The 19,790-nt window shown below is 34.4% G+C and overlaps 3 protein-coding genes across 8 annotated transcripts; 1 reads left to right on the top strand and 2 right to left on the bottom strand.

The window, feature by feature from the left end:
- The first annotated feature begins 2,543 nt into the window (after positions 1–2,543).
- LOC100786442 (uncharacterized) lies at positions 2,544–9,172 on the top strand. The gene is made up of 7 exons (XM_003551146.4): positions 2,544–2,972; positions 3,093–3,259; positions 6,616–6,827; positions 7,461–7,715; positions 7,836–7,922; positions 8,090–8,262; positions 8,846–9,172. Exons 1-7 carry the CDS (start codon positions 2,665–2,667, stop codon positions 8,955–8,957), a joined length of 1,314 nt encoding a protein of 437 aa, XP_003551194.1. The 5' UTR covers positions 2,544–2,664; the 3' UTR covers positions 8,958–9,172.
- Positions 9,173–10,156: 984 nt separating this feature from the next.
- On the bottom strand, positions 10,157–12,045 carry LOC100801843 (spermidine coumaroyl-CoA acyltransferase). The gene has a single exon (XM_003552879.5). The coding sequence runs from the start codon at positions 11,750–11,752 to the stop codon at positions 10,370–10,372; it is 1,383 nt and encodes a 460-aa protein (XP_003552927.1). The 5' UTR covers positions 11,753–12,045; the 3' UTR covers positions 10,157–10,369.
- A 2,240-nt stretch (positions 12,046–14,285) lies between these two features.
- On the bottom strand, positions 14,286–17,878 carry LOC100782376 (TP53-regulating kinase-like). 6 transcript variants are annotated; one of them, NM_001252913.2, is given in 7 exon segments: positions 14,286–14,469; positions 14,558–14,630; positions 15,346–15,459; positions 15,572–15,850; positions 15,965–16,078; positions 17,463–17,589; positions 17,744–17,832. In NM_001252913.2, coding segments are annotated over 6 exon segments (681 nt in total). In that variant the 5' UTR covers positions 17,526–17,589; positions 17,744–17,832; the 3' UTR covers positions 14,286–14,431.
- Positions 17,879–19,790: the final 1,912 nt, after the last annotated feature.

Here is a 19,790-nt window from a genome sequence, read left to right as displayed (position 1 = left end):
AAAAAGTTTGATGCTAGAGCAAGAAAGTGTGTTTATTTAGGTGTTAGATCAAGTGTCAAAGGTCATTTACTTTTTGATCTCAAAATAAGAGAACTTCTTGTTTCTAGGGATGATGTTTTCTATCAACATATTTTTCCTTACTTTCATAACCCTTCACTAACTTCTATTGATTCAACATAGCATGCTAAGCCTATTTCTCCATCATCTTCATATGATTTTTTGTTTGATATGCCTCATCTCTCACACCCTTCCCCACCTGAGATATCAAGCCCTCCCATTGATCCACACCATCAACCAGCCTTACCTCAACCCTCTCCCTATAGATCACAAAGATAGAAAAACCATCCTTCTTACCTTTAAGATTACCACCGCTCTCTACTCTTTGCCACAACTCACAATTCAGCTCCTCCAATCTCCTCCAACATCAGGTATCCTATTTCCAACTACATTTCTTACCATAGACTTTCACACAATCACAAACATTTCACACTTAATGTATCCTCACAATTTGAACCTACTAGTTTTGAGGAAGCTATGTGTCATGAAAGTTGGAAACAAACTATCCAATCTGAATTATCATCTCTTATTAAGACTAACACTTGGTAGCTTACTCCTTTACCTCCTAATAAAAAGCCAATTGGCTGCAAGTGGGTTTTCAAAATCAAGTTCAAAGCTGATGGATCCATTGACAAGCACAAGGCTAGATTAGTAGCCAAGGGATTTACCCAAACTGCTGGTTTAGACTACATTGAAACTTTTAATCCTGTTGTAAAAATGACTATAGTCAGATTTGTGTTATCATTGGCTGCTTCTCAGGGTTGGCATCTCCATCAACTTGATGTTAATACTGCTTTTTTGCATGGTGATTTAAATGAGAAGGTATATATGAAGATTCCACCTGGCTTGATAGTTAATAATCTAGCTCTGGTTTGCAAGTTGCAAAGGTCTTTGTATGGCTTAAAACAAGCCAACATACAATGGAATGCCAAGCTTACTTCTACCTTACTTGATTATGGATTCCAACAATCCAAGGCAGATTATTCTCTTTTCACTAAAAGGTCTCCTACTGGCCTTACCATTGTCCTTGTTTATGTTGATGATTTAGTGCTTACTAGCACTGATCTTGCTGAAATCTAGCAACTAAAGCACTCCTTGGATGCAAAATTTAGTATTAAGGACCTTGGAATACTCAAATACTTCCTTGGTTTTGAAGTAGCCCGATCCACCTCAGGTATTGCCTTGCATCAAAGAAAATATTGCCTTGATCTTCTTTAAGACACTGGTCTGCTTGCTGCAAAATCTTCTTCCTTACCTATGGATCCTACACTAAAATTTCGTAAATCTTCTGGTATTCCTCTCTCTGATCCTATTGTTTACAGGAGGCTTGTGGGGCGATTATTGTATCTTACTCACACAAGGCCCGATATTTGCTATGCTATTGGAAAATTGAGCCAGTATTTAAAATCTCCAACAAACATTCACATGCAAGTTGCACACCATATTTTGAAATATCTCAAAGGCACTGCTGGCAGAGGCCTGTTCTTCTCCTCTTCATCTTTCACTTCTTTAACTGGATTCAGTGACTCAGATTGAAGAGCCTATCTTGACACTTGAAGATCCATCACATGCATATGTTTCTTCTTAGGAACCTCACTAATTTCTTGGAAGAGTAAGAAACAATTCATTGTGTCCAGGTCATCCTCGAAAGCTGAATATCGGGCTCTTGCTCAAGCATCTTGTGAAGCACAATGGTTATTGTTTTTACTAAAGGATCTTCATATTGAGCAACCTAAACCAGTTGTTCTCTATTGTGATAATCAAGCTACCCTGCACATAGCCGCAAATCCTATTTTCCATGAACGAACCAAACATATTGAAATCGATTGTCATGTGGTAAGAGACAAGGTTTAATCTGGTTTGATTGACCTTCTTCCCATCTCCACTCATGAGCAATTGGCATACATTCTCACCAAGCCTTTACATGTTGGTCCCTTCAATTATATTCATTCCAAGCTAGGAATACTTGACATTCACATTCCAGCTTGAGGGGGAGGGGTGTTGAATTCTATTCTTTTCTGTTAAAGTTAGTTAGTTTTCTCTTTTCTGTTAGTTAGTTTTCTGTTATAGACACAACCAGCTCTATATAAGTTGAGTTCCCTTTGTATTTGGTGCATTGATTGACAAATGAGAAATGATGAGCACAATGCTCTTTCTCTTCCAAATCTATCTTTCCCTTCCAAATTTATATTTTCTATAGTAAGACTGTTGATTCTTGCATTTTCCAAGTTATTTCTTGCACTTTTTTTGGAATATTTTATTTGGTCTTCTGGATTGGTCATTTCGAAAGTCGAGGAGATAAAACATTCCACCATGTAATTTTACATTTTAAATTGACTATAGAAGACAAAAAAGGGAGTGCAAGAAGCAATAGCCGAATGGCAATTGTCAAAACTTAACTCAGGCGAAATGGTTATACACAACTTTTTCTGGCCCATGAAGTAAGAATAAGAAAATTCCAAAAGTACCATAATACCCCCACTCTACCTTGTTTCCCTTTCCATTTTCAGTTCTCTCTTCCAAAACCCAAAACGAAAAACCTCACTCACCTCTGCACTTTTCTGTGATTCATTCAGACTTATAGAAAACAAAAAAAGAGCAAACAAAATGTTGCGGTCACTTGCGAGAGCCGCAGCGACCAATCATCGATGGCATCACAATCACGCCACGTTCTCATCTCTCGGCCACTCTTCTAGGCCCCCAAAGCCCACACCACCTTTCAAACCCGATCCCAAAAAACCCACCGCCGCCGCCGCCGTCGCACTCTTCGACGACCAGGAGCGTCGCCGGCAACTAGATGCCGACGATAAAAACCCGTCTCTCGATGTGGGGCCCAAAGGCCGCCCTCTCTTCTCCGCCGTCCCTTCCCTCTCCCACCTCTCCCGCAACGACGTCTGCACCTACTTCAAGCTCACGTACCCTCTCTATTTAACTTCATTTTTCGTTGTGGCATTTTTTCGAACACTTTGTATGTGTTTTTTTGTGCTTGACGTTTTTTCCGGATTCTGCGATTCTGGGTCGGCTTGGTTTTGCAGGAAGGATGCCCTGAACAAGGTTTTGCCAGAGGGATTGCCAATGGGTATGGTGGACGAGTTTCAGGACTCCCTGCGAACGGCTTTGCTTGTTCGCCAGAGCTTCTTGGATCTTCGTGATAACTTCAGGCGTGTCGTTGATCCACCAATGTGGTCCTCTAATGGTAAAGGTGCGGTTTTTGTGTTGTTTTTTTGTAGCCCCAGATAGTTGATTCTTTTGAAATGCTTGATTATTTTTTTGGGTGTTCGGGTAATGCATTCGTGAGGTTCAATTCCTTATGTTTTAATTTTCATTATCAAGTAAGCATAGAGAAATAAAATTTGGGATAGTCCTTAGTCATTCACTGCACCTGCAAAACCTCAATCGCCTGATTGACAGAGTTTAAGCAACAGAAACATTAATATGTGCTACTACTTTTGTGGTTGTTTGTTCTTTTCTGATTTGCGCTTTCATATATTGCTATAATTCTGTGTGTGAGAACCTGAGAGCCTTTTTCTCTCTCGCTTTTGGTCTCATATCCTGTTAGATAGGCCTAAGCCTTAGAGCCTTTGTCACTCTCTCTCCCTCCCTAAAGAAACCCCTCTCGGCTGTGGACCTCCAGTGATGCTATGCTTGCATTTGGTTAGTGAACACTAGAGTGTCAGACACTGCCAAGTGGGGATAGAGAACATCATCTTGTGAACAAAACAAGTGTTCCTCTTAATTGCATTTGAGAAGGCTTTGCTATTGTAAGTTATGCTTGAGTTTCTCTCCAAGCTGGCTTCCCAATGCTGCTAGCAAAGATGTTTTGCCACTTCCAGATTGACCTAACATGGCAAGAATTTCACCAGGTGAACCATGCACGCCACTCCATTCAGTCTTACTTTCTCTTCTGCCTTTGTGGTCTTAATTTTTATAGATATTAGACAACATCATGGAACTATATGCAATAAGTATTAAACAAATTTCAGCATTGGTCCATAATAAAATGTGAGACTAAAGCTAGAATATTAAGCACAAATATGGGAGGGTCTAAGAATGAGAGCAAAATCATCATAAATAACATGATTATGAATGCATATGGGGGCTACGAACCAGCAATTAATATGTGTGCCTAGATTTTAATTGTGAGGAAAACAGGATTTTTTGAAGTTAATCCATACATAGAGGAATATAGTTATTATAATTATGAGGTAAACCATTCTTTAGATTTAAAACACCTTCAAAGTTATTGGAAGATTTGTCTTGTGAAAAATGTCAGGTACTTCCTCCTGCACTGTTGATTTGTAAGTAGTTGGAGACTCTATGTTTGGCCTCTCCTGCTCCATCTAAATTCTCATACAAGTTTCATAGACTCACCTTTGAAATCCCCCCCTGCACCTTTTGATAACGTCTTAAATATATGCCCCTCTATATAAGATTAAAGCACTACACAAATGACGTAAAATACCTCAATGAGATAGCCTATCTTTCTAAGTGTGATTGTGCTTGCAACTATAACTTCCTTAAGTACTATTATTTTTACAATTTCTTGTACGTGTTGATTGTCTGAGGCTAGTATTAGTACACTACAGTTGTCATGCCGGGGGACGGGGGAGAAAAAGGATAGCTGATAGCATCATTATGCTAGGTTGCTGGAAAAAAGTTAGGCTCGAGAGCCTGTTCCTCTGTTGGTCTCTTATCCTGTTAGCAAAACTTGTCTCTTGTAATCCAATAAATGATGCTTCTAGTACTTATTATTCTATTCTGATATCGTCCAATCAATGATCCTTTAGTCCTTATTATAATAAAATCCAATACCATACACATTCAAACCTCATCTAATTCAAGAAAACATATAAAAAAATAATTTCAAATAAATAATTAAAGTAAAAATAATTTCATTATGAAGGTGAATAATTCCATTGTTGTATAAGATACTAATGATATTTTATAATTAATTCTTTTTTTATAAAATAATGTACAAATGTTTTTAACCAAAAATTTCAAGAAAATATATAAATAAAAAATTTCAAATAAAAAGTTAAAGTAAATAAATTTTCAGTAATAAATGAGCAAAAGAAATATATATATGTATATATATTTATTGTTTTTAGTATTTAATCATTAGGCTTAAATGCAATTCTAGTCCTCCTGTTTTGTTCGATCCGTAATTTTGGTCCCACCATTTTCAAATTGAGACATTTGGTTTTCCTATTTTAGAAAATTCCCGATTTTAGTCCTCACATTTCAAAATAAAGACATTTAGTCCTCTTATTTTGAAAATTTGCAATTTTGGTCAAATTTTCAATTTTGTCTACATTTTATTTCTTTTCTTCTGGCCTAATTGAACCCTAAACCTAACATATTCATTTAAGGTTCTATCAAGAAATGATTTAATTAATTACAAAGTAAGAAATAAAAGAAATAAAACATAGGCAAAATTAAAGATTAAATCAAAATTGTAAATTTTTTAAAATACGGTTACCAAAATTACTCATTTTCTAAAATATGGGAGACCAAATGTTTGTATTTTGAAATAGGGGGACCAAAATTGTTGATTTTTTAAAATAGAGGATCAAAATTGCGGATTGAGTAAAAAAGAGGGACCAAAATTACATTTAAGTCTAATAATTAAAATTACTTAATTTTTATGTATCCTTTTTTTTTTTTGGACGTACGGGATGAGTATATGAAGAACGAAAAATGGCCATCAGGCCTTACACCATCCTGAACAAAATCACCGATCTGAGGAGGGACATCCCCAATCCAATAGGATTCAAAAGCCAAAAAAGCTAACTTAGCACCGTCAGCTGCCCTATTAGCAGATCTATTCATATGGGTTAAAACCTTAAAAGAAGAATTTGAAAGCAGAACTGCACAATCTTTGATGATACCCGCAAAGTAGCTGTTAGAATTGGAGTTTCTAGAGGACCAAGCAGAAACTAAGCGAAGACAATCAGACTCAAAAACCACTGGATTTAGCATTAGGTAAGCAGCAGATTCAATAGCCCATCGAAACACCAGTGCTTCAGCAATATGAACCTCAACACAAATGGGCAAAAACTTTGTAGCAGCAGCCTTGACTTCACCAAACTCATTTCTAAAAATAACCCCAAGTCCTGTACCTTTCCCATCCACAATAGAAGCATCGAAATTACCTTCGATAACACCTTGGTCTGGTTTAGACCACAACAGATTTCAGTCAACAGGGGCCTGACTCGAGGGGGAGTTTTGCACATGGAGCGCTTCAGCCATATTCAGAGTCATCTGGATAGGAGTAATTTTATGGTTAAAAACAAGTTTTAACAGTATAAAAGTGCATTTTATAATTTCATTCAAACACCACTTATAATTTTGAATAAGCACTTAAGTCTGTATCATCTGAACATGATATTATCTTACTACCTAAAAGGAGCTTTTCATATAGTGCTTTTAGAAATATAAGATTATCCAAACAGACCCATTATCATCATGTATGGTAAGTTTATTAATTTTTATAATAATTACCTTAAAAGTTGAGTGTAAAATTTTTCGTTTCCTGAAAATTAAACTTTTTTTTTTCAGGAGTTAAAGTTAGGAAGCAAGTTGTGTTAGATGGTCCTGTTAGCTGTGGGAAGAGCATTGTGCTTGCAATGCTTGTTCAGTGGGCTCGAGAAGAAGGTTGGCTGGTCCTCTATGTTCCTAAAGGCAAGGATTGGACTCATGGAGGATTTTTCTATAAGCACCCACAAACTGGTTTATGGGACACACCTGTCCAGGCTGAGAATGTCCTCAAGGCAAGATTGAATTTTACTTGTGTTTTGTGTTTGCTCTTTAACTCGGGGTTAGGATATGCTAAAGCCATTTTCTGTGACCTGGCCAGTTTTTAGAATGTTACTGAGAATCTCTTGATGACAACTTTATCATCAATAAGTCAGTTTATTAACGCTTGTATAGTTGCGTAGGATGGTACGGTAGTGTCCTTATGGCTCAAGTGGTTCTCTATTCCTGTGTCAATTGGGAACCTATGCAACTATTTGTATTCACCTAGTTGACCTGGCAGTTTATCCATAACTATAAGTAGTATGTTGCAAATTCTTAGGGATATATTTATATTTAGCAATTTTTAGTGAATAAATTAAGGCAAGGATGAGCATGCCTTTCTTTCATTTTGTTCATTTTTTAACTGCATTCTTGCTCTATCTTCCTTTCCTGAATACGTTGAGAGAGTAGTTGTTTTAACTTGCCCTATGGTGTTGTATTTATCTTTTTATAATATTGTATCCATGAAGGCTAGAGGAGTGAATATCTACATTATCCTGTGATAATAATGTTGGGTACTACACCCATTTCTACTGTTCTGTTTTTGGCATCCTGGATTCATTACCCTGTGTTATTTTGAATTTTATGTATTGGTCATTTATTTCCAGGATTTTTTGAAATACAATGAGTCCTACCTAAAGGAAATGCCATGCCAAATATTTGATCCAATCCTATTAGGTGAGGGTGCTGGTGTTGGATGGTTGAAAGATGTTGATTCCTTGGCAATACCTGAAGGTACAAATTTATACGAGCTGGTGAAGGCTGGCATTGAGCAGACACATGCAGCCGTTGGAGTAGTTGTTCGTTTGAGGAAAGAGTTATCCCTTGTTAAAGACAGGCCTGTTCTTATTGCCGTAGACCAAGTGAGAAACATATTCCTTGATGCTAAATGAGTACATGATGCTCATTCTTTGAAATCATTTGTTCTCAAAATTGGATATGCTATATTTTGATTGTCCTAATTTCTGTGGTTCTTTCTCCAGTATAATAACTGGTTTACATTCAGTGAATACGAGGAGCCAGTTACTATCCGTTCTTGCCGGCCAATACATGCTAGAGAACTTACAATGGTTGGTACATTGCTTCTTGTTACTTTAAAACCTAGTTAGCAATATATTGCAAGGGATGGGAAAGATAGCTTTAATTTCTGGCATTTGTATTTGTCTCCTTAATATTATTTTGGTCAACAATTAGGCTTTCGTGCAAATGATTGGATACCTCTTTCTTTCTATTGCAGGTGAAGGCTTTTAGATCAATGGTGCATGATGATATGATGGTAGGTGCCTTTTCTCATTCAACAGCGGTAGGAAAACTTCGTAAAGACTTACCAGATGTTCCAGTAGATTCTCGTGTTATGTTTCCTCGATACAGTTTAGATGAAGCTGAGACTGTTTGCCATTATTATTTAAGGTATGCTTACACAGTCATGGTGTCTAGTTTCCTGGTTAATAACATTGGTTATGATATCCTGGTAACAATTTCTTGTGTATAGCAGGTAGGAAATCATTTGTTAATAAAATAATCAGTCTAAAACACCTTGTCTACTTTTGTATACGATAATCTTTTCCTTCATTCAATTTTGTGAACTTTTCCTATTTGAAATGCATAATTGTTTATGCATTTCCAATATGCATGGTACATCAATAGTTTCTTCATAATAAAACAATAAATTCTGGATATTTAACTGGTTCTTCAGCAAGTTATGAATGAATTAATGACCTTTATATTTATAATATCTTTTATAGTCCTTAAGCAGAAGTATTATTGTCAATCATCTCTTGATTACACGTGTCTTCTAATTCTTGTCTCTAGTATATATGGACCTTCAATGTTAACCGGGATCTATCATCTGTTGGTTGTTGTTAGAGCAATAACCTACCTAGTATATATTTAGCCTTTACCTTGTTTTGGTTTGTTACTAGTGCAAATAAATTCCTCAGCTTGAAAGTTGTGTTTCAGTTTGTTGAAGTTGTTATGCTTTCATTTTTGACAGGCAAAGGCTAATTCGTCGCGAAGCATTCTCAGAAGAAAATTGGAAGAAAATTTACTTTTTGTCCAATGGAAATGGAACAGAGATTAGGGGATTGGTTCCTTTCATGCGATGACAGACAACAGATGCACTATTTTTTCACCAATGAGTTGTGTTCTGATCGTTGTTTTTAATAATATTGATGTTTCCCATTTGTTTCACCATAGGATACAGATGGATTGCTATTTGCATGATCCACTTCAATCCTTTTAATTAGCATTAACAATTATTCTCAAAGGCAATGTACTATAATGTATATTAACTTGCATCTTATAGTTTTAGAATCAGTAATAATTTTCTTGACTTTTACTTAAATAACATTATTCGTAAACTAATGACACTCGTAGAAGCACACATCCAAGTATATTTTGCATTTTTTTTTATGGAGTTAAACACTCATCTCTTTAAGGTGAGGTAAAGGTACGTACTCTTGTATGTGTTTTGTATTTAGAGACTCTCTCTGCCTTAGACTAGGGTATCATCTCCCTGGTCTCTTAATATTCATGTACCTAAAAATATATTGTTAAAACATATAATCATGCATTCATAATTTTTTTCCAAACATTTTTTGTTGCGAAGTCGTATTTTGCAAACTAAAATGTTGCAATTAGAAATTTAATTACTATTGAATGTTTAAATTACAAGGAAAAGATTACTAGTAGAATCAGAAGTGTTCAACTGATCCGATCCAATCAAAACAAAATAAATCAATCCACAAAATTGTAAATCGAATAAATCTAAGAAAACTGAAAAATCAGATATTTTTTATTGAATTGGATTAAATTTTAAATTTGATTTTGAAATCTAATCCTAGCCAAAGTTATATATAGAGATACATTTTTATTTATAAATTTATGATACTACTCATGTTTATATTTTTTTTTCTTATATGTTTATATAATTACAACATAACTTATATTAATTAAGAAAAATCTATTTAACTGAATAATTTTTTAGTTATTATTTGATTAAATTTACACAACTTTAATGATTAAGTTGTGTAAATTTACTTTTAATAGTATATATTTAAAGAGTTATTCTACTATTAGCCGTTTATTGAATCATAAAGGAGATATTTAATATTTTAAATTATCTTTTATGATGTTTATTATATATTTTGTCATTGATTTAGCCTTTTTAAAAAATCATTGATTTAATATTTTTTTCCAAGGAAAAATAAAAATAAGATTAAAATTGAAAACCAATTTGATTTGATCCAAACCATTTTAAATTAAACTGAGTTTAAATTTTTAACCAAGTTGATTGGATGATTAATTGAGAGCATTGAAGTAATTAGATCATATAATTTTTCTTTTCAAAATTGATTCAATTCAATCAGCAACTTAACACTTAACACTCCTAAGTAGGATGGTTCATAAAAAGGATAATTAATTAGCATAGTAACAGGACATAAGTCTTGGAGTGGAAGAAAGAAAAAGACAAGTTTCAAAAAGCAGAAAGAAATTTGCCATTTGATCTGACACATTCTTATTGCTGGGTGCTACCCTCATCACCTCTCATAAGCTTGAGGGCCTCCATCTCCTCCCTGAACTTTGGCATGGAAGCTTTGGGGAGGGAAACAAAGACCCTAACTCCTCCTTTCATTGAAGGATCCAAGTTACTAGGAGGCAAGAAAAGGCACAAGTCCACATACCCTAAAATGTTCCATGGAACTGGTACTATATTCACTGAAGCCTTCCATCCAAAATCCACTTCTTCCATCAAACTCAGCTGCCTCCAATCTGTTAACACCACAGATGCACATGTTCCTTCAACCCTAATGTTCCTTTGTCTCATTGTCTCCAACATGTTTATAGTGTTTCTGATGTACTCATTACTAGAAGGAAGCTTTTTGCTCTCTTTGATGAGCTTCACAACCTCTGAGAGTGGGTTTTCATCAAGTTCTTTCACTGTCAGCACCACATTTGAACCCACAAAGGCATTCCCATAATACCCTTCAGGCAAAGGTGGATCCAATAGGTGCCTCACCCCTACTGCTAAACACAGCATAGTTTTCCCATCAGAGCTCAATTCCAAAGCTCTAGCCCTTGACCTCCAAACATAGGCACCAAGTGCTTCAACAGTTGTGAAGCTTTCCTTTACATCATCACTTTCCTTCATCAGTTCCATTTTGAGTCTTTGTATGCTCTTACCGTTTAAGTTAAAGCATTCATGTGAAATCTCCTTGGTTGGCCAAAATGGTGAAACTGCCCTTGAAGCCTCATCTATAGGAAATTGGAGTGGCTCCTTAAGAAGTGTCCCCATTAGTCTCTCCCTCTCCCACACAGGTTTCACTGAGGGCTCACTTTTTCCACATGCAAGTTCAGCCAAGGCTCTGAAGAACTGAGATGCACCAAACCCATCACAAACACTGTGTGACAAGCCCATTCCAAGGGTGCAACCCCCACAGAGAAACTTGGTCACCTTAAAAACCAAAGGGTGATCACTAGCTTCATCTTGAGAATTAGGGTTATCAAACACCAGTTTCTGTGCAGTTGGAACATCAATCCCTTCAAGGTAGTGAAGAGAAGAGAGTTCACAGTCAGCAGTTGCCTCCAAGAATGGAACTCCATCAGCATTGCAGTTGATTCCAAGTTTTCCATCATCAAATGTTACTATCTTCCCAGCAAGTGGATAATAGTAAACCAAGGCCTTTGAGAGAGCTTCTTTTATCACATTTACAGGGTCTAGTTGATCATTTGGGGAATCAAGATTTGCTTTGTAGACGTAAATGGTTTGACACAGAATGTTGAGAACTGGATCACTGTCAATGGTGGACAAAGAAAGAAGTTCAGATGGTGTGGGCTTGGAGGGTTTAACTATCACAACATCCTTCATATTAAGGACAAGGTGTGTCTTTAGGTTTGCCATATGGAATTTAATGTGTAAAGAATAGAGATGTGAGATATATATGAGAAAATGTATTACGTGAGATATATGAGATGGATCTGCTTCATATGTATATATAGATTGAATTGATTGTGTAACTCTCCTTTGGCCTTATCCATCCATTATGAGATCAGAATCATTACACTTCCAACACAAGAAGTGGGAATGGTTGAAGAATTTGACACTTGCACAAATGGCATGAAATAGGAAAGTGACACCTTGATTTGGAGGGAAAACAGATTGAAAAATGTAGCTCACAATTAAACTACCAACTTTGGTGCACTTGTAACATGCAGAAATTTGTAAGAATTTTGTTGGCTAAAACTAATTATGAAGATTATCTGGAACTAACGATAAAATAAGATAAGATATTTGCATGGTTGCGTGTGGTTGCTAAGTATCATTTTTATGCAAGTGAAATGATTACTCAAATAGTCAAATTATTTCTGTGTTCACACCAATGTGGTTTTATGATCATCATCATATGTTCTGTTAACACTAGAGATATATAGTTGTTGGATTCAGAAATAACGAATGAGTTAATGCTGGGGACGCTTGAGAACAGCACTAGTAGTTGGATAATATATATACTTTCTGTAGTGGACAACTCCAAAAGGCACACACAGTCGTTGTGAGTGGAGATTGAAGATACGTGTATGTGAGCAGATAATTCCTGGATCGCACTAAATAAAGTTATATTGATGCAGGTTTCAATTCACACCCAGAAATCACACGGATATTAGTACACTTGAAATAATCTCAAAGGGTTTTGTGACTGAAGATGATATAGTAGTGTACAAGAACATATGCACGCACTATATGAAGTCATAATATAATGCTTTTTTGACTAACTACTTGACATTGGTACATGATGAATGATTCTAGCGCAAGCAAGACACATACCATGTGTTCGTGGAAGACAGCCATATGTGCATGCGTGTAAGAGACTATAGTATAAGAGAACTAATCTTGATAATATATATATAATTGAAGGATCAGGGTTTACTCATCTCATGCTCTCATTTGGCTCTATACAAAATGTATATAAGATGTGTGTCAAGAAAGATAAGAATGTAAAGTAAAACAATCTATTGTGTGATAAAATTAATATATATATATATATATATATATATATATATATCAAGCGTATCAAGTGAAAACTTAAGTTACAATTTTGTTAGCATTATGCTTTCATGATTTCATATTGTGATGAGGAGTTTAAGAAAATGATAGCAGGGCAGTGTTGTTTGAAATTGGTCGAGTGACAAATAAAGGGAGAGTAGCTAATTGTCAACAGACAACAGGTGTTATGGTTATGGAAGTGCCTATCGTTGTCAATCCGCATTTAACGCTAGCCGATGATCGTTACGCGGAAAAAATGAAGGATTCTTATTCTTTTTCTTTTTTAATGTAAAATTACATTGTCAATACATTTTAATTAAATTCAAAAGGCCTTTAAATATTTTTTATACATGTAATGTATCATTTTCTTAGTTTATTACCTAAAAAATATTTTTTTTACTACCTGACATATTTTTAAAAATTTTATTTTTGATACTTAATATTAGTCTTAGTCTAATAAGTGATGGTTTGACAAACTAATAAAATGTGAAATTATTAAATAAGTGATAATATGAAAAATTAATAAAGCATCGTCTTATCGTTTAACTGACTTAAACTAACGATAACGACATGTACTAAAAATAAAATTTTGAAAATATCTAATAGTAAAATTAAAAAAAGGTAATAAATTAAAAAATAAATATATTATAGGTGAATGTGAAAATCATATTTAATTAATTAAAAATTACTTATTTTTAAAATTATTAAAATATTTAATAAAGTGTATTCAAGACATTGGATAATGGATTTATTTATTTATTTACTTTAGATTAGATTTATCTCTAAGACAAATTGGGATTGCATCATCGCCTTTTCCTCTCAAGCTAAATTACTAATTTTCGTGACCGAGGCAGAATAACCACACGTGTAAGCGTTGGTTGTTTGGCTTTAAGGACTTGGTTTATGCATAACTTGAATTTTGGAAAATTTCAATAAGTCAATATTTAACCATGCTACTTTTCAATCCAACGCAATTGTTTCATAAACATGAACTATTATAACCCATCAAGTATCCGAGTGTATAAAACATGAACTATTATAACCCATCAAGTATCCGAGTGTATAAAAAAAAACTATAAATGTTTTAACTCAATATTTCATTTCATTATTCAATGTTTTCTTCTCAAAACATGTTCACCTAGGACATCTATTGCATTTTTTATGGTTTGGGGGTATTCCTAGAGCACTTATTAAAAAAATTAAGGGCAGCAAATGACTCCTGAATAGTGTGCAATTTTCTATTTCATAATGATTATTGATGCTTCACCCAATATAATATCAACTAAGAAGCACAGCGTTTGAGCCTTGGACATATCAACATAAGCAGTGAGAATAGTTTCAAACAATTTTGATTTGTTAGTTGCACACTCAGTAGGAATAAATGTCAAAAAAAAGTTCAAAAGTCATTGCATTTTTATAAACAGTTAGAAAAGCAGACTACAAATATGCAATAAAGAGACAATGTAAAAATAAATTACATAACATCCATAGTTGCCATCTCTTTTATATCTCAATAATGAAATGAAATTTGATAAAGATTCATCCAACCATGGTCCTCTTCCGTCCTCTTTGTCGCACTACCAGTTGGGAAAATGCATGGAAGTTAGTACTATGTCTTGAAGAAAATGTGTTAGATTTAAACAAGTATAAGAGGGAGGGTATAACCTTGTGCAAGTTTGTTCAATGTGGATGACCATTGCTTTGATGACTTCCTGTATGCAGCAAGTATCTGATCCATCTGTCCAGACAAAAATCCAATATTAAAAAATGTCAGTCAATTGGTTACTTATTCAGAACTTTTGTTTGTCTAAGTTGAAAGCATATTATAGAAGAATAAGGCTTCACTCCCTCTCACTAGAATGTGAACTTAGATGGCATTGATCTCTGGGGTAGTTGAGTAAACCTCAGCCTCTTTGGTACAAAGGAAAGTGTGATTGTTGGTGAATGAGAAGTTTCATTTGTGAGATAAGGAGACATTCTACTCAATACTATAGTCTTTGTTTCTTTATCCCAAACAATACCAATGGTGTATTACTCAGAAATTACAATAAGGATTCAAATTTGACTTAAGTTCAGAACTTTATCCCCTAATGTTTTTTCCCAAATAAACTTTAGTGCACAAACTATAAAATCCTGATTGTAAACAGTAGAAAACAGGAAATTAGAAAAAGCCTTTATGATTGGTATTTTTTGGCCAAAAATCTAATCATGGCAAAAGACCTCTCCATTGTCAGCTATAGTTAAAATATTAGTCAAAGTGCTTGCTTATGAAAATTAAGATGTAAAGTACAAGGCTTTAAACTTGGAGTACTAAAATTAATTTGGACAGAAAATTATAGATAAAATGTACCACAAGTGCCCTCTAATTCAAATTTTCATGACAGAAAACCCTGTTTTCATCTCCTTAATTTTCTATGGCATCGAAGTTAGGGGAATATGAAAAGTTTGCTTACCACATTCCCACATGACGAATGCATTGAAATAAGAGCTCTTTCCAGAACATACAAATCAACAGCCTTATCTTCTGGTAGAGTTGAAGTGAAGCTCAAACCAAAATCGATAAGAACCTACACAAAATAACTGGACTTCTGTAACACAAATTGATAACATTTCTCATGGTACATAACACGAATGGATAATTGGATATTACAGGACCTAAGAAGACATGAATGAACTCACCAACTGCTTTGTATCACTCTTCAGTAACATATTTGATGTTGTTAAATCACCATGAATAAGACCACCATCATGTAGCTTTCCAATTGCATCACCAATTTGGGATGCAATATCATCCAGCCACTCTTTATTGACAACATGTGACCTGAATTCAAGAAACACATCTTTGACAGAAGGGCCCTCAACATATTCAAATGTTAACGTGTGCAAAGCAGGATCCACAGCATACAGCACAGGAGTACAAACCCCAAGTCGCCTTGCTTTGGTCATGCACCTTGCCTCCTGCTCCAAAAACCAATTGGTGAAACAATGCATTCAAGAAATGCAACAAAACACTGCTAAACATATAGAGCTTCAGCAAGAAAAAAAAAAACATTTTTTTTTTCTAAATCTAACCGCATTTAAGCGCTTGAGGGTCAATTTTGAATCCAAAGTTGGATGCCTGTACTTCTTTGAGAAGCGTTCCTTGACAACAGATTTCCTTCCCACAAAAGAAGACTCAAAAACCCTCTGCAAAAAGGAACCAAAAAAAACATAATTCAGTCAGTGCTATTTCATAAAAAAGAATCATTCGAAACGTGGAGGGGTAGAACATGTGCAACAACAAACAAAAGCATTTTTTAGGTGAGATTGACTATAATGGAACCCATGATGCTACTGGACTCAGTTACTACTAATTTCCTCTAAAATTGAAACTTTTAGAGGAAGAACATCCCAAAGTAGCCTCACCAACAACATCCCACCTCATGCCATGAAGAACAAAGTAGCCTAACCAACAAAATCCCAAAGGTGTTCTCATTATTTCTCCAGTGAACCAAACAAAGCAGGTAAGTTATACAACTCTCCTATTTACACTAAAACAGTAAACACTCAGACAACACATTCACTAATTCATCAAGGTCATCCAAGAGAAGGGCCAAGAGAAAAACCATTTATAAGCCCTTCTCCCGTAGTTGTCTCTTCACCAGTCATAGAAGATTTTAGCTGTCATTCCACAAATAATAGAATTAAGCCAAATCAACCTCAATCTCCAGACTATCATCTCTTGAATCAAACTCAATGAATATGTTTCATCTAAGTCTGAGTGTGATAAGTTCATGGTTCCTTACTTGCTTAATGGGCTAGCCTCTGAATGCAGTTGTAGAGTTAGCTCATCCACCGATGACATCATCATTGACATGAAAAATGAACCCTTCACTGGAAATTCTGAAAACCTTGATGGCTTGGATACAATTTCACAGTTAGGCCTTGCTCCAATATTGACAAAGCTAGTGAAGTTTGATGATAAGGTCATTGAAGCCACTGAGTAGAGAAGATAAACTAAATATAATGAGCTAAAGACTCCCTAGTCTCTATCTGTCAAGAATGAGACTTAGAGTCAATTCTCAGCTAATTCTACAGGTATAAGACTTAGAGTCAATTCTCCAAAACTTGCAAGTTGCAAGCACGAAAGTTCTAGCCTATGCAAGGAGTTTGTAATCCAAAGCTTTGGAGAACTTGCTTGCCAAGTATCTTTCACTGAATTCATGCTTTAGATGCTTTGGAGTTGTATAACTTACCAGATATATTTGGTTCGATGGAAAAATAAAGACAGTAACTTTTTGGGATGTTGTCGGTGAGTTTACATCCCTTGACTGAAAATTGTCATTCTTAGGGATAAAATTCATCATAATGTCCTTACAAGGCAGAAATCAATTGCTACCAAAAAATTGAAACTAACTTCCTCTAAAATTGAAACTTACATACACAAAGGGTAGCAATCAATTGCTACCAAAAAAAACCCATGAAGTGATAACACTTACAAGGTAGGTGCACCGTTAAAACAAGAAAAAGACTGAAATTTTACGTAAAGGGTAGGTGTTAATTGAACGTTTCTGGTTGTGATTACACTTACAGCTTCAGCTCCTTGCTTGAGCAGAACGAGAGAACTATCTCTTGCGTCGGCTTCAATCTCCATAATATTGAACGTTTCTGGCAGTGAAATTCCTGGTCTTTATTTAACTCTCTTCAGCAACAATTATCTGTCCAAAAGGAGAAAGGAAAAAATTACACAATTGAAAAGAAAAAAAAAGTTGCTATTAATTCTAGTAAGAATTAGAGTTGGGCAAACTCAGTCATTTACAATTATTCCAAAAGTGAATTATTTGAAGAGCTACCAACAATTGCAATGGATACCATTCAGTACTTGCCATCAATTGCAACAAGAAGTCAATTGCAGCCTCCACAAGTTCAAGAACAAGCCAAACATGTGCCTCAATTAGGGTAACAGAACTGAACGAACAAAACGACACGTTTTGGGCCCTTTTTTTTTAATTTAATAACGTACAAAATCCAGTTAATATTCCAACAAAACCGGTCGGACTGCAGGCTGGACCGGTTAGACCGGTCTTGAAAAAAGGTTCAAAGATGCTTAAAATTTTCCGAGGATTTAAAAATCTAGAAATTAATTACTGTATAAAAAACTGTATTCTAAAATTTTAAGAAACGAGAGAAAAGTGATAGTTGAGAGTTGAAAAGATTAACCTAGAAAAAATAAGATTTATTGGTTGCAAATAGATGTCCTAAATACTTCTTTATTATACAAAAAAGAAAGATTTTTTTTATAAAATAAAATACTCCCACATATGTTTATTTAGGTTCCACTCATTCGTCTCACTAAACGTAAGGTTTCTTTTTTTTAATTTATATATATATATAAGAAAACCTCTTATTTATCTTTAGAAAATTAAAGTTCACTTGATGGAAATTAGCATCCAACACAATATTTTAGTATGAACTGTGAAGTACTCGGGTAAGTTTGTTTAAGATTAAAAAAGTGATTTTGGTATAAGATAATCTATTGATTATATTTTAGATTTTTTTAAAAAAATAAAAATTAATTTACGTTTGTTTATAATCATAAAAATCAATTTTTCTTTCTTTGCATTTGATTTTATTGAGAAACTATTAGAAACAGTCCCTCATTTTAATCAAATTTTAGATTCTTTTTAGCTTTTGATAATTTTTTTTTGTGTATATCACATATTTTTTATCTTTTGAGTAGGATTATTATGAACAGTAAAATACTCCCTTGAAGTATTTAGCATAGCTTGAATAATTATACATCAATTAATTCATGTATTTGATGGTGTCTTCGATGATTTAAAAAGGCTTAAACAAACAGCTAAAAAACTAAAAAAATGTAAATATGTTGAACGCATTCAATTTGGCATAGCAGTCCTTGCTTGACCTATATACTAAAAAGCTTAGAGTTTAGCTTTTTTAAAATAGAAGTTTAAGTTAAAAAAATATCAATCCTTAGAAAAAAAATTTATAAAAAAAAGTCAACTACTTCTGATTGGCTAACTTGTTTACACACCGTATAATACATATACCACAATTTATTAAAAAAAAACTCAAATTTTCCATTGAGATAATATGAAGACAACATATATAGGTAGGGTAGGAGAGCTTTTGAGATTAAATTAAGTTTAAATCTAAATTCTAAAATGGTATATGAACCTATCATATTATCTAGTTTCATAATCCTATGAGTAACAACTTTAATTCTCATTCCATCTCCATCCCAATTGGATACCTATATACCCATCTCCATTGGCAACTCACAGCATAGGCAACACAATCCCAACATATAGTAGAAACAATTTTCAGTTCAATCTAGCAGTGGTGCCCCGATGAGATAGTACAATTAAATGCAAATCGCAACATGAATGAAAAATCAAATTTGGTACAATGAAGTCTAAAGGAGAGACGGTGTCACACAATGAGAGGCTCAGTCACGTTAGTGTCGACACTCGAAGTTGAACTCACAGAGGTAAGAGGAACAGACACAGTCTCGCACGTGTGATTAGATTTAGGGTTCCACAGTCACAGACTCACTCTTGAAGTGTTAAACATAAAACTCAAAAAATGCATAATTATTTTTTCAAAAAAATTATATATAATATATATTATTTACTTAAATGGCATATTATTATATTTATATTAATATTAATATATATGTATACATGTGACATGTCACTATTAGAAAATATGCTTTCTACATCGGTTATTTATGACTTTCAACATCGGTTTTTCAACCGATGTTGAAAGTACCGACGTTGATAATATTATCGTTAACATCGGTTTTTCAAAAACCGATGTTAAAGTAAAATTACCAACATCGGTTATATAAATAACCGATGTTGCTAATATGAATTACACCCAGAAAATGTATATTAAT

Source organism: Glycine max, chromosome 18 (genome assembly GCF_000004515.6).
Source record: "Glycine max cultivar Williams 82 chromosome 18, Glycine_max_v4.0, whole genome shotgun sequence".
NCBI lineage: Eukaryota > Viridiplantae > Streptophyta > Magnoliopsida > Fabales > Fabaceae > Glycine > Glycine max.
The sequence above is the reverse complement of the archived record's forward strand: the minus strand, read 5'-3'. Positions and strand labels throughout refer to the sequence as shown.

What these genes read in the sequence shown, in the direction of transcription:
- LOC100786442 (XM_003551146.4), top strand. Translation starts at nt 2,665, where the DNA reads ATGTTGCGGTCACTTGCGAGAGCCGCAGCGACCAATCATCGATGGCAT. An exon ending in TTCTTATTGCCGTAGACCAA is followed by an intron (nt 7,716 to 7,835) that starts GTGAGAAACATA and finishes TTCTTTCTCCAG; the next exon opens with TATAATAACTGGTTTACATT. An exon ending in GTTTGCCATTATTATTTAAG is followed by an intron (nt 8,263 to 8,845) that starts GTATGCTTACAC and finishes CATTTTTGACAG; the next exon opens with GCAAAGGCTAATTCGTCGCG.
- LOC100801843 (XM_003552879.5), bottom strand. Translation starts at nt 11,752, where the DNA reads ATGGCAAACCTAAAGACACACCTTGTCCTTAATATGAAGGATGTTGTG.
- LOC100782376 (XM_006601729.4), bottom strand. Translation starts at nt 17,525, where the DNA reads ATGGAGATTGAAGCCGACGCAAGAGATAGTTCTCTCGTTCTGCTCAAG. An exon ending in AGAGTGATACAAAGCAGTTG is followed by an intron (nt 15,460 to 15,571) that starts GTGAGTTCATTC and finishes TATTTTGTGTAG; the next exon opens with GTTCTTATCGATTTTGGTTT. An exon ending in ATTGAACAAACTTGCACAAG is followed by an intron (nt 14,470 to 14,557) that starts GTTATACCCTCC and finishes CCCAACTGGTAG; the next exon opens with TGCGACAAAGAGGACGGAAG.